General features: G+C 38.6%; 1 protein-coding gene across 3 annotated transcripts in view; it reads left to right on the top strand.

Moving 5' to 3' along the window:
* Positions 1-4,939, top strand: part of LOC146000096 (GPN-loop GTPase 2) — a 50,404-nt gene extending 45,465 nt beyond the window's left edge. For all 3 annotated transcript variants that reach the window (XM_083137433.1, XM_083137432.1, XM_083137434.1), the window contains exons 7-8: positions 1,302-1,416; positions 4,382-4,939. In XM_083137433.1, coding sequence (XP_082993559.1) covers positions 1,302-1,416; positions 4,382-4,833 — 567 coding nt within the window. In that variant the 3' untranslated portion in view covers positions 4,834-4,939. The remainder of the gene's footprint in view (positions 1-1,301; positions 1,417-4,381) is intronic.
* The last annotated feature ends 12,609 nt before the right edge of the window (positions 4,940-17,548 follow it).

A 17,548-nucleotide genomic window follows, 5' to 3' on the forward strand; every position in this document is an offset into this window, starting at 1 on the left:
GTCTGGTGAGTATGGCGGGTGGGGCAAGAATTTCCAGCCAAGTGCAGAAATGGTGTCTCTGACGCCTTTCGCTGTGTGTGATGAGGCGTTGTCGTGCTGCAAAATCACTTTTCCGTGTCTTGTCGCCCAATCTGGGCACTTTTCGATCAATGCATGGTTCAAATTGATGAGTTGTTGATGGTAGCATTCACTGTTTCACCTGGTTTCAGAAGCTCATGGTGCACCACACTCTTCTGATCCCACCAAATGCACAGCAGTGTCTTCCTTCTGAAGCGATTCGGTTTTGCGGTCGATGTTGAAGGTTGGCCTGGGTCAACCCATGACTTTTTGCATTTTGGGTTCTCGAAGTAGATCCATTTTTCGTCCCCAGTCACTATCCGATGTAAGAAAGACTTTCTTTCATGCCGAGAAAGCAACACTTCACATGCCGTTTTTCGTTTTTCCATTTGTCTGTCGTTCAGATGATGTGGGACCCATTTTCCTGCCTTCTGGATCTTTCCCATGGCATGAAGACGATCAGATATGGTTTGGCGACCAACATTTAACTTCTCTGCCAGTTGTTGTTGCGTTTGCATATCATCTTTGTCCAACAGTGCTTGCAATTCGGCATCTTGGAATTTTTTCAGCTGGCCCGGGCAATCTTTGTCTTTCAAGTTCAAGATCTTTGTCTTGCGTTAGGACATTGTCACCGTACGTTTCCACAAGGATACGATGGTTTTCACTCGCATTTTTCTTTTGATTGAACAAGAAAACTAGGACGTGCCGCACATGCTCCTTATTTGGTTTGAAGGTCAACATGTTTACCACACAAACCCAATATCACGATCACTCGCACTCTGTTGCACATCCACGGCATTTTGACAGGTACTGTGCTGGCAATGCACTGACGTAACAGTTGAGACTGTGCAGCAACCCTTGCTTCCAGCGCCATCCAGCGACATAATTAAGAATTATTAACCGGCACATCTGGTATAATCATTCAATTTTCTCATGAAACATTTAGCATTCCATATTGGATAATTGTCAGTTGCATCAGTGTTGGTACTTCATGTTCATGCCCTAAAATATTGGACATACAACACATAAAGTACTCATAATATTGCCCTTTAAGACATGTATAGCATGCTTTGTAGCTTGAGTACTCTCCTCGTGATTACATTTGAATATTCTGGGTTTGAATCCTAACGAGGGCAGGTGTGTTCTTCATCTAACTTGATCACCATGAACAGGTAGAAAAAATATGTTAAACAACCGAAATACAATACGATACAAACATAAGATGTTTTTCACTTGTGTTTTAGGTTGAACTGTACACACACCATAAATCTATTAAGAATATTATGTCCAAGCTGGTTCAATTTGGTTTACATCTGTGCACAGTTCATCTAGTGGACTCACACTACTGCAGTGATCCAGGTAAGACATAATACTATATATATTTTAACCTTTAGCCGACGGATGGGAGATATTTCTCCTGTGTAGGTATTTCCATTGATGACGGATTGAGATCTTTCTCCCACCACCTCAAAGCAGCAATTAACGTGCCATTTCTTCAAAACTACCCATGATATTTCAGTTCTGTCTCTCTTGTTCATTAGTATACATACAAAAGTATGGCATACTCAAATGACAAAACAATATATCCACCGTTGCTCCTTTGTACACACTTAATATTATGGGGTAGATTTTTAGAAAGGTGCTTTTTCCTCATATATTTGACTTGTACACTAATAATGAGGAAAAAGCAACACTTTAGCATCATGCAACAATTAGGGGTCCAGGGGGAATGCAAGGACAAAGGTCCAATTTTGTAAATTTGCACAGCATCATGTGGCAACAATTAACATGGCATTTCTTGAAAACTACACACAATATTTCAGGTCTGTCTTCTTTTTATCTTAAGTGTACATATGAAGGTATGACATACTCAAATTACGAAACAATATATCCGTTGTTACTACTATTAACAAGTAAAGTTTGAAAAAAGTCCTTATTTTCCCTTCGTTACCCCCATATTATTATGGGATAGATTTATAAACAGTCTACTGTGCTGACAGACCGCAGGTTTGCCGATAGTGCAAACACCGACTCGGTGGTCTGCACTTCAATGGATCACTCTGTATATTTTCAACACAGTTAAACCTGCAAAGTGTGGACTTCTCTAATTGTGTACTGGCAATGAAGATATTTTTGGGTTTGATTCCTAGTGGAGGCACACTGTACAATGAATTGAATTCCACTTTCAAGTCAAGCACGTCTAGTTAGCTAACCATGTTCACGTACCAAGTTTTTTTTACTTTGTTATTTGGTGTCGTTTTCTGCTTCTAAAGTCTAATTGCTACAATGGGGATGAGTGGCAAGTAGATGAATTTGATGAAGGGGCATTAATAAACCATGAAAGTAACCAAAGATTTGACTTCACCCAAAAAAAAAAGAGCATTTTCGTTGAATTTTCTTTTATTTTTTGTTTTACATCTGTTCCATGATATAAAATTAAACTTGATACTATCTGAAAATTCGAACCTTCAAATATGAACTAAAATCTTACAGACTTATGTCTTTTTCTATGTTTTGGATTGAATAGAATATACATGCACACAGACAAAGCAACACTTATATGCTTAACCATGCTTAATGTACGAATTTAAATAAATGGCATGTATTTTAATATTCCAATTATCTTGTATGGTAATTCTGTGGATATTTTAAAGCAAAGTTGTGGCTGTTTGATGTGGTATAGTTGCAGTTGAATAGTTGAATATTATTATTCAATTAAATATGCTTTTAATTGTTTAAATGTTCAACCATCGTTATGAGTGGGAATCTTTAAAAGTATCGGTATCATCTGAAAGAGAGATTGAGCCAGCCTTGATTATATGTAAGGCTGAGCCGATACCACTTTGAACCGATACAGATGCCGATACTCTAAACTGATTCCCACCAATACAGATACTGATGCTTGAAAATTGCAATAAATAAAAGTTGTTCAAAATATTGATTAATATTACTGGGTGAGCACCATATTTATGCATATATAATTCGTGTACATGTATAATGCGCACCCTGAATTTGATGGGCCAAAGTGACAAAAAATTATATCTCTCATATAATGTGCAGTACAATCCAGGTTCAAGAAATAGCTTTCTTAGTTGTAGGTCGTAATGTTGACCAAGACAAGAATATAGTCATATATATATATATAATACACGATAAGTCACCAACCCACCACCACCTCTCCCCTCTCCCCCACTGTGTTTAGCATCCCAAGGCTATGACTTCTGTAACAAGTTTGTTTATTTTGTGACGTCAAAATGTGAAAGAGGGCTGCTGTTTTCAAATTGCAAGTTCTGCGGTATATGCAGGAAAACTACAACAGGGCTGCTTAACGTTCCACCCTCTAACAGGGTATTCTTCAGACAAAGATTCACAATAAATTCATTTTTGAATTGATTTCATTTGGAATTTATTGTGAGTCTTTGTCTGAAGAAGACCCTGCTAGAGGGTGGAAACGTTACGTTTATAGTGTATTTTTTTTACAATAAATTTTCCCTTGATCAGCATTTGAGTGTTTTATTAAACGTGGAAATAAGACGTAACAGCGTTACAACAGGGCTCCAGATCAAAAATTCGACATGGTGAGGCAAGTGTAAGAGAACGGCGGAAGCAAAAAAAGTTGAAGGCAGCTCCATCCAAGTTATGGATTTGCAGTGTTCAGGAAGATATTTTCTATTATTTCTTGCATGGCATTTCGTATCCCGAAAACGACCACTTCACTTTTACATGTGTTAAAAATATTATTACTAAGGAAACCCAACCTGGTAATTTGTGTTTGCACCTGTTGTTATATATGTTTTAACATACAGTAACATAGTAAAAACATTTGTGGTTTCATCTTTGCTGTCCCAATTATTTTGTGCATAATACACACACAGTTTTTGGGGCAAAACTTTTTGGAAAATAGTGTGCATTATGCATGAGTAAATACGGTATTTCACTCCATTATATGTATCAATTTACCAAGATTTTTACTTTAAAATATTCAAGAAATGCATCAGAATATTAAATTTCAAGTTATGTTATCACATAATTTAATTTTGCACACCAAATTGGTGGAAAATGAAAAGAAACTTCAAATTTTTTTTATAATTTCAAGGGTAATTTGATCCCGCGAGCATTTTTGCACAGCTCGTGAAACATCAAAATGATGAAAAAGTATCTGCCGGTATTGGTTACAAGTTCCATTCAATACTGATATCGCTGGTATCTGCCGATACTAATACATCAGTATTGGCTCGGCACAACTTTTATTGTCTTGCGTTGAAATGCAAGTGAAGAAATATGCAACATAATGTTTTCATCCTTTGTATTGTCTCTTTTTTAGGTAAATTTGTTTCCATTCTTCTAATGTCCCTCTCCACTATGCTGCAGATAGAACTGCCACACGTGAATGTGCTTTCCAAAGTAGACCTCATAGAAAAGTATGGAAGATTGACCTTCGGCATAGACTTCTACGCTGAAGTGTTGGACTTAAGGTATCTACTGGAACAGTTAGATGATGATCCCTTCACACAGAAGTATAAGAAACTAAACGAGTCTATTGTTAATTTAGTAGAGGACTATAGTTTGGTTTCCTTCATTCCTTTAAACATAAGTGACAAGAAGAGTGTGTTAAGAGTGAAGAATGCGGTTGACAAGGCAAATGGTTATATTTATGGAAGTGGTGAACAGAGAAATATTCAAGCTCTTTTGGCCTGTGCTGTGGGTGCTGAGTTTGAGGATGAAAGATTTGGAGACATTACAGAGAAGTATATGAAAGACAACGAAGATGAATAAAGGTGTGAACTGTTACTGTTTCATAATAAAATATTGAGTTCAACTATTAAAAAATAAACAAATGTAATCTCAAGCAGAAATTTGTAATAAATTAATTTTGTCAGTATTTTTTGTTGTGTGTGTTGTTATATGTAAGTTCTAAAAAGGAAAGGAGAATGAAAACTTCATATATGACTCAAAGATAGGTAGGTTGTATTTTTTTGTTTTTTTGTTAAAATCATATAAAAATATCAAAGACTTCACCAGGTATAACATTTTGCATGTAGTTGCAAATATATATGTACTTAAATTTTTTTCACTTGCTGCAAGTGCTGGACTCTCTGATGTGTCATGTTTGTGATGTTGTTTTTGGCATATTCTTGTTGAATGTACCGAATTTGCTTTCATCTGGCAGACTTTTAATTTTCCCAGCTGTGTTTGTCATCCCTGTTGGGTGATGTCAACATTGTTTTATCACATATTTTTTAGCTGTTTTTGAGAAGAGCTGGTCTCTTCCACCTTCTGTGCTGAAGCTTTTAGCTAATTCTTATTTTTTAATGTGTTATATTTGTCTTGTGCAGGTCCGTTTACACCCACACTTTAAAATTTTTCTCAAGGGGCCTTTTATGCTCCTTGTTTTATATTTTCCAGTCAGAATTTTTTAGCTAAGGGGATATTTTCCCACGTACATTGAAGGGTACAAAATGACCTAATGTGCCGACACACCCCCAAAAAAAATAATTCAATCAATCTATCTAAAGTCCCTTATTTTTGCTAGAAAATTCAATTCTGAGGTTGAACTGTGGGCAATGCATGAAAATAAATGCTATGATTGTAAATTATTGTTTTATCATATTTTTTTTAAAAAAATACTTTAATCATTAAATAAGTCCAGTTTTGTCATGTACTTAGTGTTTTCCTCTAGCTTTCACCAAATCATGTGGCTTCATCAGGAGATAAGACAAGAATAGTCAAAGTTTAAGCATAGGGAGGTAAGTTTGATTAAAAAAAAAGTTAAAATGGTAAAAGGTAATGCAGTGCCCTGTCACTCCTTCCTACTCCATCTGGCTGGCAAATCAACTTTGAGCAGGAAGTTGCAGTTGATTTCTTGATGTTGGAAGGGCTACTACCCAAGGACATCCGCCTCCCCTTTGGTTAACGTGTGCAAGGACTCTTCACCTTCCCTCTTACTGTTTACAATTTCGCTGACAGGTTAAAGAGAGGAAGAAAATCCATTCGGGATGAACCATCTCTACCACTGCACAGTGATCCAGAAAGCCAAAAAAGTCATTAAAAATTGAAAATTTCACTTTTTGGTAAGGGGATAAAACGTGAACACTTCTCTAAATAACTAAATACTGCCAGAGAAATTTCTCTTTCAATCGATTATTTGTTCTTGTTTTCGAACCTCAAGTGGCTGTTTGTGAAAATGAATTTTTCAGACTATATTTTATTTTTAACACTTGTTGTAATATTTATTTCACTGGATAATAAAATTGTGCTAGGTAGACTCACACTTCTCAGTAATGCACAGAAAAAGAACACACACTTGAATTAAAATAAAATGTAATGTTTTTATTTTTGACGTGAAAATATAAAAGTTAACATAGCTTTCACTGCTATTTCCTACGAAGATTTCTGAAGCAAAGTGATATTTTAAAGTATTCTGATAACTGTACAGTATAAAAGTTTTGCTACTTTTGACAAATTTAGCTTGTATGTGAACTTGTGCTCTGCTGTTAATGGATCAGCTGGCAACCCTGAATCAAATGTGAACATGTGTATGCACGCTGTGAAGGGATGACACGAATAATTCATCTGTCCACCCAAACAAATTCATGGAAACATAAACGCTTTAGGAAAATATGCTTCAATAAATATGTATATTCTGATTTGGATTCATGAATATCTGTCTTGCGAAATGTCGATTCTGGAAATGTTCTGTAATTCCAGTCAGCATCACTGTTCTTTGACACAAATAGTTTGTTGAGTAAAGTTATAAGAATCTTACCAAATGTCATGATGCTTAAGCTGTAATGGACATGGCATGGTCCATGGGATCTGCAGCCTGGAACAATACTTGTTCTCGGAAGCAATAACACATTTCCCTCTCCTTTTCAGTAGCTTCATATATTGGAATATCACGTAACCCTCCGGCACCACTTCGCTTGCTACATTTTAGTTTCAGCAATTGACTTTTGTGGATCCCACAGACCACACAATGCCCTTTGCATAAGTCTTTTGGTATGGAACCTGGTGCGATAATCCATCTTTTAGTGGAAATATCCTTGCAATACTTGAAGTTGGAAGCAAAAGTGAGTTATCAGATCTGGAGTCTGATAAAAGTGATAATGAAGCACTTATTTCCACTGACTCTCGCTACGATGAAAGAATTTTTTTTCCCTCATTTTGACATTAGGCAGACATTTTTTTATGTGACTTTTTTGGGTAACTTCATGCATGTTCTGTGATAATTGAAGAACTTAAATGATTTTTTGTATCTTGCTGTTATGTGTCAATGTATTTATAGAGCTGTTTAGGAATATGTGACATATTTTTGTAGCGTTAGGTAACGGAAATAATGGATAAAAGTTTATTATAATTCCATAAAGAAGGTCCAAAATAGACTATAATTTGTGAAAATGTTCACTAATGTTTAAATAAGTCATGGAAGTAGTAAATTCAATTTGGTGATCCACAGGACCATGCCACGACCTTTGCGTTACAATCTGGCACCATGTCCATTACAGGTTAACTCAGAAAGCAGAAAGTATTTTCAGTGCACATACAACATAAGACACAATTGTGATCCAGTTAATACTTCCTTGGATAGAAGCAGTACAATATCAATCAAGAGAGGGAGCTGTAGCCAGGGTGCAGGTTTTCTTGAATATGTTACAATAATAATCCACAAGCAAACAAGTAAATGAAAATGTTTTCTCGCATTGCTTCCTATTACTGCAGGACCTTACAAAGTATTTCTGCTTTGGAAAACAATAGGAATGCATGGACGTTTTTGACTGATACTTCCATTTTTAATTTTTTTTTTTTACACACACAAATATCCTCTGCCACCATCATAGTTTGAAACTTTATTCAGCAACATGTTTTCGGTACCTAGTGCAGGGTTGCTACGCATCTGGAAAACAGGGAAATGTCAAGGAACTTGGCTTGTCAGGGAAAAATCAAGGAATTATGCAGATTGTCTGAAATTTACATGCATTTTGGAGCTTGCAATTGAGAAAGTTGCAAATGAAGAAGCAGTTCACTTCCATTTCTGGATTCGGTTCTTGTGAATCCACTCCCATAAGATATTCAGTTTAGAAACTTGTTTCTTTCATTCTTATGATTTTCAGTCTTGTGCAAAATTATTATTCCTTCGAATTCTGTAATAAATTTCCACTTTTATAATGCTAGATATTAAAAAGAATATAAAAGTAAAACTTGCAGTCCAGATATCTGATTGATAACTAAAGTACTCATACATTGACAATACTATCAAAATCATTGGAAAGGTTGGTGAAGATGAGATCATCGTCTATTATTTTATAGATCTTAGTCTTGTTGACATTTCCTAGAATTCCTATATATCCTATATACAACAACAATTTCTCCAGATGCTGTGTACTTAAAAATGTAAGCAAAGAAGCAGTATTTTCTACGACAATTTTACATTTTACTCTTTGAATTTTCATGTGTTCTTGTGTGTGTATAGAATGAAATTTACTAAAAATAAAGTTGCAAAAGTAAATATTCATAATTAACAGATTATACAGAGTGTCCGAAAAGTCACACAACCCGGTGTTTACGACCGTATAACGGAATAGCGAAACGGAATGAGAAGAAACGCTTTCTGCCAAGAGAATGCCCTGTATATTGGGAAAATTTAGAGAGACAAACATATGTAAGAACATGCATGTTTTAATAACAAATAAGCAAAGTGTTGCCAAAGGCGGAAAAAAAATATTTGCAAATCGTGTGTATTGATGCACATAACTCATTGAGGTAAATTATTGCAACATTTCACAATACCAACGAACAATTTGGATGGCCATCTAATGAATTTGACAGAAAAAGAACTTTGACGAAGTTTTAAAAACATTGCAGAAGGGAATAAATGGGCTGTTCCAAAAATCGATGTTTTCACAATAATACGCAGGACACTGGCAACACTGTTGGTGTCACGTGTCACTACCAGACGTGTTTCACCTCAGGCTATCACACTAAGGCACTTTTAACAACAAAGGAGAAAGTTGGTTATTCTCGAACATATGCAATAAATTACATACACCTTGCAACCCTGAAATGTTTGTATCCCTAAATGCTTCTCTTACGCAAGAATATGACGATGTTCGGATATATTCTTCAACAATAAACACTCTTTCCTGTGTAGAATATGGCATTTTAAAAACACACACAGGACGTCAGCATAAGTAGACACAATCTGGAATGCAGTTCGCGGCAAACGGCAACCACCTAAGGTACAGAAAACATAACAATTGATACACGTTCTTCTGTACCCACATTTCAGGGTTGCAAGGTGTATGTAATTTATTGCATATGTTCGAGAATAACCAACTTTCTCCTTTGTCGTTAAAAGTGCCTTAGTGTGATAGCCTGAGGTGAAACACGTCTGGTAGTGACACGTGACACCAACAGTGTTGCCAGTGTCCTGCGTATTATTGTGAAAACATTGATTTTTGGAACAGCCCATTTATTCCCTTCTACAATGTTTTTGAAACTTCGTCAAAGTTCTTTTTCTGTCAAATTCATTAGATGGCCATCCAAATTGTTCGTTGGTATTGTGAAACGTTGCAATAATTTACCTCAATAAGTTCTGTGCATCAATACACACGATTTGCAAATATTTTTTTTCCGCCTTTGGCAACACTTTGCTTATTTGTTATTAAAACATGCATGTTCTTACATATTTTTGTCTCTCTAAATTCCCAATATACAGGGCATTCTCTTGGCAGAAAGCGTTTCTTCTCATTCCGTTTCGCTATTCCGTTATACGGTCGTAAACACCGGGTTGCGTGACTTTTCGGACACTCTGTATATGAATGGCTTATTGCAGAAAGGGACCTGAGTCACTTTTGCACAATTCTGAGAAAAACAATGAAAAATCGTATAATATTAATAGTGTAAGAAAGAAATGTGCCGTTGTTGGCTCAAATATTCAACATAATGAATAGTTAATTTTGCAACCCTCAATGCACCCCCCTGCAGTATGCTGCTAGACACAGTGGAGATGAAAAAATTAACTCCGATACCTCAAAAATGTGACTCAGGTCCCTTTCTGCAATAAGCCATTCATATGTGATTGAAAAACAAATGGTTCGAAAGCAAAAATAATGATGATAAACATACCTGGATAAATTTCATTTTTGCACTGGAAAACCTGGAAATGTCAGGAAATTTCATAATCAAAAGATCATAGCAACCCTTCTAGTGTTTTGAATGACTGAATTACTTTGCTAGAGTGGTAATCCGAAGTAAATAACATATTTAAAAACTGTTTCTAAAGAGCTCGTTGGTCAAGCACCTTAAGTGGTTGACTTCCGATCTTACCACCACTGAAGTTTCCAAGTTTGAGTCTAGGTGAGGGCATGGGTGTTCTTTGCAAGTGTTCCTTCATTCTAATCATCGCGATTGGCCAAACTTGTACAAGAAAAGGACATAAAATAACAAAAATATGAAACACTTAAAACTACTTCATTCACCTAATAAAATAGTGAGCACTTTTGTTGGACCAATGATGTAATAAAACTTTATTGAAACATATCATCCTTACAATACAGATCAAGAACAAGCAGAAAGTGGGGCACACCTTGAGTAGTCCAAAGAGATTGCAAGACCGAGTGAAGGAAAGAGAAAATCTAACATATTCGTTTTTGATTAATTGATTTATTTTATACTTTAGAGATGAAAACCCGTGAAAATAATGAAACTTTTCTTTACTTGGGGGCCCTCAAACCTGTTTGCTTACCTAACTCCCATTGCATATCCAACCCAACACTGATAGCAAAAGCAGAGCAATTGCAGAAATATTATGAAACAGGTATTGGGCCATCATTCCCAGCTTAATTGTTCTCTCTTTTAACGGCTATCAAAAGTGACTTCTCTCTCAAAACCCTCAGATTCACATGAATTTGCAAACCTTCTGTATGAAAAGCACAATAAAATCTACCTAGCTCTCCAGAGGTACGCCGACCTCTGTGGTAGAGCAGTTAGTACAGCATGCTACGATGGGACTACCAGGTTCAAATCCTGGCCTGAGCATGGGTGTTTTGTGTGAGTTTCCCTTTATCTATTTAATTCTATCATCACTCATCCTCATCATCGGGATAAACCAAAAGTGGTCGAAAGCGATGCCAACAAGTATCAAATAAAATCTTTGCAAATATCTCTCTCTCTCTCTCTCTCTCTCTCTCTCTGTGTGTGTGTGTGTGTGTGTGTGTGAGAGAGAGAGAGAATAACAGCAAGGGCTGTGAAATTTCCTTTCACAAGTAAATGTATTTTATATAGAGTGTGCCTTTAGTAATATTCTATGGAAGGGCCTAAAATTTGTAGTTCTGACAGTCACTGATTGCTAAATCTTTAAAATTAGATTACTTTGTACTTTGTACATGAATTGTTTGAAACAATGGGAAATATGCAAATTTTCTTGCATAAGGAATGGATATTTCTGATTGTTGAAGTTTTAAAAATCGACAAAGAGTTTCCATGGAATTAGAGCAGTTTAAAAACAGATTTACACTAAACGTATGGTTTGCGGTAAGAAAAAAAAAAAAAAAAAAAAAAAAAAAGGAAAAAGAATAGTGACCGAAAGAGAAAAAGGCAGTGAATATGAGTAACGTGCCAAGTGAAGAGCAATCACTGTCAAGTGTCAAATAAACCACGATAGAAGATACAAGATGTGAGGCTTGGCCATCAGCTAAGGTGAACCATTCTCAAAGCACACTGAAAGGCCACTGGAAAGCTGATTCGTCTGAAGAGCTTCTAATGGAAACAGCCGAGTATGTGGGTGGGGAACAGATCGAAGAGTTCCCCCAAGAGTGGTTACGTGTCCTTCCATCGTCGAGCAGTACTCTATGAGCGACTGATCGAGAGCTTCTGACAGAAACAGCCGATAGGCGATTATGAGAGCGAGGAACAGAACGAAGAGGTTCCCCCCAGAGTGGTGAAGTTCACTTCCATCCTCAAGCAGTACTCCATGAGCGACTGTTCGAGAGTATCCAACGGAAACAGCAGAGAGGTGATGATGAGGGCAAAGAACAGAACGAAGAGATTCCCTCCAGAGTGGTGAAGTTCTCTTCCGTCGTTAAGCAATACTCTATGAGCGACTGTACGAGAACTTCCGACGGAAACAGCCGAGAGGCGATGATGAGGGCAAAGAACAGAACGAAGAGATTCCCTCCAGAGTGGTGAAGTTCTCTTCCGTCGTTAAGCAATACTCTATGAGCGACTGTTCGAGAGCTTCCGATGGAAACAGCCGAGAGGCGATGATGAGGGCAAAGAACAGAACGAAGAGATTCTCTTCAGAGTGGTGAAGTTCACTTCCATCCTCAAGCAGTACTCCATGAGCGACTGTTCGAGAGTATCCAACGGAAACAGCAGAGAGGGGATGATGAGGGCGAAGAACAGCACGAAGAGATTCCCTCCAGACTGGTGAAGTGCTCTTCCGTCGTTAAGCAATACTCCAAGAGCGACTGTTCGAGAGCTTCCGACGGAAACAGCCGAGAGGGGATGATGTGGGCAAAGAACAGAACGAAGAGATTCCCTCCAGAGTGGTGAAGTTCTCTTCCGTCGTTAAGCAGTACTCCATGAGCGACTGTTCGAGAGCTTCCGACGGAAACAGCCGAGAGGCGATGATGAGGGCAAAGAACAGAACGAAGAGATTCCCTCCAGAGTGGTGAAGTTCTCTTCCGTCGTTTAGCAGTACTCCATGAGCGACTGTTCAAGAGCTTCCAACGGAAACAGCCGAGAGGCGATGATGAGGGCAAAGAACAGAACGAAGAGATTCCCTTCAGAGTGGTGAAGTTCTCTTCTGTCGTCAAGCAGTATTCGACGAGCGACTGTTCGAGAGCATCTGACGGAAACAGCCGAGAGGACAGTATGAGGGCGAGGAACGGAACGAAGAGGTTTCCTCAGAATGGTGAAGTTCGCTTCCATCGTCGAGCAGTACTCCGTCAGCGACTGTTCGAGATGTTCCGATGGAAACAGCCGACAGACGATTATGAGGGTGAGGGACAGAACGAAGAGGTTCTTCCCAGAGTGGTGTAGTTTGCATCCGTCGTCGAGCTGTAATTTGGCAGCGACTGTTTGTGAGAGCTTCCGACGGAAAGAGCCAAGGGGCGATGATGAGGGCGAGAGTAGTGGTACAAGACCAGTTGAGAAACTGGAAATGGGGCTCAGTGGGGCTCGCATCCCTCCTCTGATTGGTCGATCCAGGTCATGTGACTCAGTCAGTGTTGCCAACTCACCCATGAACATTTCACTATACCATATTTTACGAGGTAAAGCTACCTGCAACTAGTGAGTTGGCAACCCTTAATCGATCAAGCACAATCTATTACGAACTAAACTAACCTCGCTCACCCACCCACACATAGCTTTTATTTGTTGAGGGCTCACAGCCTTTCACGCCGTATGTTAACCTCACCGCCAGTGTTAGCAACTCGACGTAGCCTTTCACCCTGTATATTTTGAGGAGCTCACAGCCTTTCACGATGTATGTTAACCTTACTGAGCCCTTGGCATACGATGTTGTCAACTTAATTTGCCGAGTCATGTTACTCTTTCACACTCTAATCTAAACTAACGTCGTACTCTATGACGACCGTATATAACCTAAGTAGATGGCATCTTACGACCTGAACTACGTTACCCTGGCAACTCATATTAGCCGAGCAATCGGTGTGTTGCCAACCCAACCTAACGTAAATGGATGGCATGTAGTGCTGGTGCATCGATTTTGTGCCTGGGAATGGGGCTCCTGGCGCTTGCCTTACGGTGCTCAGTGATGACGTAGTGTTCCAACTCACGCGCATAAAAATAACCATGCCTATGAACTTGTTCAGGTTCCAAAAGCAGACTGTCATGGAAGCACAGAGTCAAGCTGCAAATATTCTATGATGCGTATTCTAGCTTCTTGCAATCTCCTACGCTGTGTGTATTCTAGCTCTCTTGTAATCTTCTACGCTGTAGTTTCGCGAGGGGAATCCTGGTGGTGTCGACCAGATGACACGTAACGAGTGTACTCCCTCCCTAAGGTTCTGGATGTCTATTTCTGATAAACGCGAAAGTAGACAACACTCACATCTATAGCTGGCAACGCTGCTCGAGCTGCTTTTCCTGTCATCAATTTGCTTGTATTATATGACTGGCTGTTGCTCCTATAAGTTTCTAGGACCTTCTAGAACTGTTTACTTTTACGTGACTTGCTAGGTATCCTCACAACGCTGAGGATGGGCGCTGAAAAAAAATAGATTAACGCGCACTGAGTGGAATTTGAACCCAGGACCACCAGTTTAATCCGTAACATGCGACTAAGACAACGCACCTATGCTCGAATGCAATATACACTAATTTTGGAATTCTAATTTTTAAAATTGTAGATCTATACAGACTCCATATGTTACCTGTTTCTCCTACTGTCGTGACAAAACACAACGGTATTTGTAGTAACCGTGATCTTGTTCAATTTTCCGGTCTCCTAACCTTCAGTTTCCTGTTTATTTATTCTCCCTCATACAACATTCGCTTTTCAAAATGTAAAGCGAAATGCATGCATGCTTAATGTTTGACTTCTTTATTTCTAGTTCGACATGAGATACACACAATTTTAATATTTGAAGTACAGTTAATATTTCTGATTAATTTTACTGTCCAAAAGTGAGCAAATTCACTAAAACAAATTTTGTGTGGGAAACCTGTTGCTGATATAACAAATTATGTATGTATTAAATATATAATAATGTATAAATTACGACAAATTTGATACTACCAAGGGCTGCCAAGGGGACAGAGAGTGAATTGCCATGGCAGGAGGATCATGCCGCCAGCGCCATCTAGGAGCAAACAAATGTGCAGAACATGGTGATTTTTAGACTAAGTTCGCTTAACGTATTTTGCGTGTCCCCAGTAACCTAGCGTGCAATTCCCCTCTCCCCCTATCTTCTGCATAACTAAAGCTTTACTTCCTGTTTCGCAAAGAGTCGAGAACAGCTGTTTGTATTATATTGCATCAGATATTACATTGCAAGAGTGAGTTGGCTGTGTATATAAAGACTAGTCTCGGACATGGACACGAATATAACGCCATGATAATTAAAAAAAAGCCGAATATTTTCTTGCAATATCATTTTTGAATTTACACTTTCACTTCGTTATTTCATGAAAGTAAATATTACTTAATAATCAAAATTCTCACTACGCGTTTCTGTATCGCCTATGTATATAACTCGAAAAGGAACTGGCCGATCCCCGTGGCGGACTAGTTAGCACACCGCGCCACAACGCCAGGGGTACCGGATTCTAATCCCGGGCCTGGTATGGGTGTTCTTTGTGAGTGTCCCTTCATCAAAATCATCATATCATCGCTCATACCCATCTTCGCGATTAGCCAAAAGTGACAGTAAAGCGAAGTAAAATAAACCAAATCAATCAATCGAAATGGAACTGCACAGACTCAGTCGTTAGGGCGTCTGACTACCATGCAAGAAAGAGGTTCGATCCTTGGCGGGGGAGATCCGGGATTTTTTCCTACCTGTTCAAGCGGCTCATACGCTCACCCAGCGTCGTATATAGTGGATACCTGGAGGAAACTCTGGGGGGGGGGGGGTAAAGGTGGCGCCAGGGGTTTGGTGCTGATCACATCACCCCCCACCTTCGGCCGCGATCAAGGAAGTTTGGGGCCCTTACTCCACACCCCCTATACGTCTTCATGGTGTGGTGCAAAGCACAGGGGGGCACTTTACCTTTACAGAGTACGTGCTTTCCTGCAGTCTCAAATGGCGAAACAACGAGTTAGAATAATACTAATGACTAGGCTGTGGAATTTTGCCTATTTTATTTATTTGTAGTAAAACACAGGCTTTAATGTGTAAAGTTCGTTTCATGGGGTTTCTAATCCGAAAACGCATTTTTATAGTGCCTATAAATGCCTATTTCGAGGGTTAGTACCTATTTCGTTTAATCGTGTCAAAAATTGCTATTCTTCAATTTTTGCATACTTCAGGTTTTTATTACGTGCCTTTTCCCTACATTGAAGAAGGCTTTGTTGATGTTATATGGTATTCGCCAGATTTGAGGCTCTCAATTCGAACACTGTTTACATTTTTTTGTCACATAGATGCAATTTCTTTTCATCGTTTGTTGAAATCCGCACAGTCGTTAGCACAAGCTCTTTTTGTGAGATTTACTTTAACTGACGATTCCCCACAAATGTGCATTTCGGTCAAAAGAGTATTAATAGTTTGTTAATCGTCAGCGCACTTTTATGTATAAACTGAATATTGTAAAAAAAAATTGAAATAAGTTCACATTCATTACCCATTTTAATATCTTTCTTTTTTAAATTTTAGGGTATCTATTTTCGTGTATTTTTTAGTATATAGTACCTTTTTAAGTGCCTATTTTCATCATTTTTGTGCCTCTTTGTGAGGTTTTTAGTGCCTATAAATCCGCACCCTACTAATGACTCAGTCGGAAAAGTGATCGTGTTCAGCTCCCAGATGCTACGTGAGCATTGTTAGAATACTTTACGCGCCCCAAGTGATATGGTGATCGTTATGTGTGGAAACATTCTCTATGCAGCACATTTGCTATGGTCGATGCCATACTCTTTCCAAAAAAGGAGGACCTTTACAGATTTCTAAAAAATCCGCCCGGACGCCGGACAGACACCTAAAAAGGAGGACATGTCCGGATAAAAGAAGACGTCTGGTCACCCTACTCATTTCCAGTTCTTTTTCCAGCATTAACCGTGGATAACTTTACTTGTAATTTTTTCTATGCACCATTTCATTTATGTATTCTATGCAAGTTGTGTTGCGATGCTCTTCAATATGTCTATATCCTCTTTAAAACAAGAGCGTTGTATACTTTACATTACAGTGCTGGAAATAGCAGGCACTCTGAGAAGTTTCATCTTGTTGACGTCACAGAACCCCTGCCGGGGTTGTAAACATGGGGGCTGAAAAGAAAGGTCTCTTTCAAGAGCTGGTGGTCGACTGACCTGGGATTCGCAGAATTCTGTAATGAGCTGAGCCGCCTGACACCATTGCCCTCAACAGGAAAGTAGAGGGAAGGTTGGGCACGGGGAATCCACGACTTTTGCGACACCGTCGTATGCGACATTAGCATTTCTGCCGTCATATGCGACACTGTATTTAAAATATATTCCATGACAGTTGCGACACCGTCATCTGCGACACAAAGTGTAAATAGCTTCCCGTCACACTGTATCCAGACTTAGAACTGACAACATAATGGACGCTTGTGTGTTTTTTAAAACCTTTATTAGTTTTCCTTGACACTGGCATCATGGAAGCTGGGTGTTTAAAAGCAGGATGTATTTATCCTTTGTCAATGACGGATTGTTTAAATCCCTTGTCAATATAGGAGCAGACTGCAATCCCTTGTCAATGTAGAAATGTAGAATGCGTCGTTTCTCTTGTAGTTGAACCAACATCTTAACTATTTTCATTCTAATTTCTCAACGTACGCCATT

Source organism: Lepisma saccharinum, chromosome 16 (genome assembly GCF_977018435.1).
Source record: "Lepisma saccharinum chromosome 16, izLepSacc3.1, whole genome shotgun sequence".
Classification (NCBI taxonomy): Eukaryota; Metazoa; Arthropoda; class Insecta; order Zygentoma; family Lepismatidae; genus Lepisma; species Lepisma saccharinum.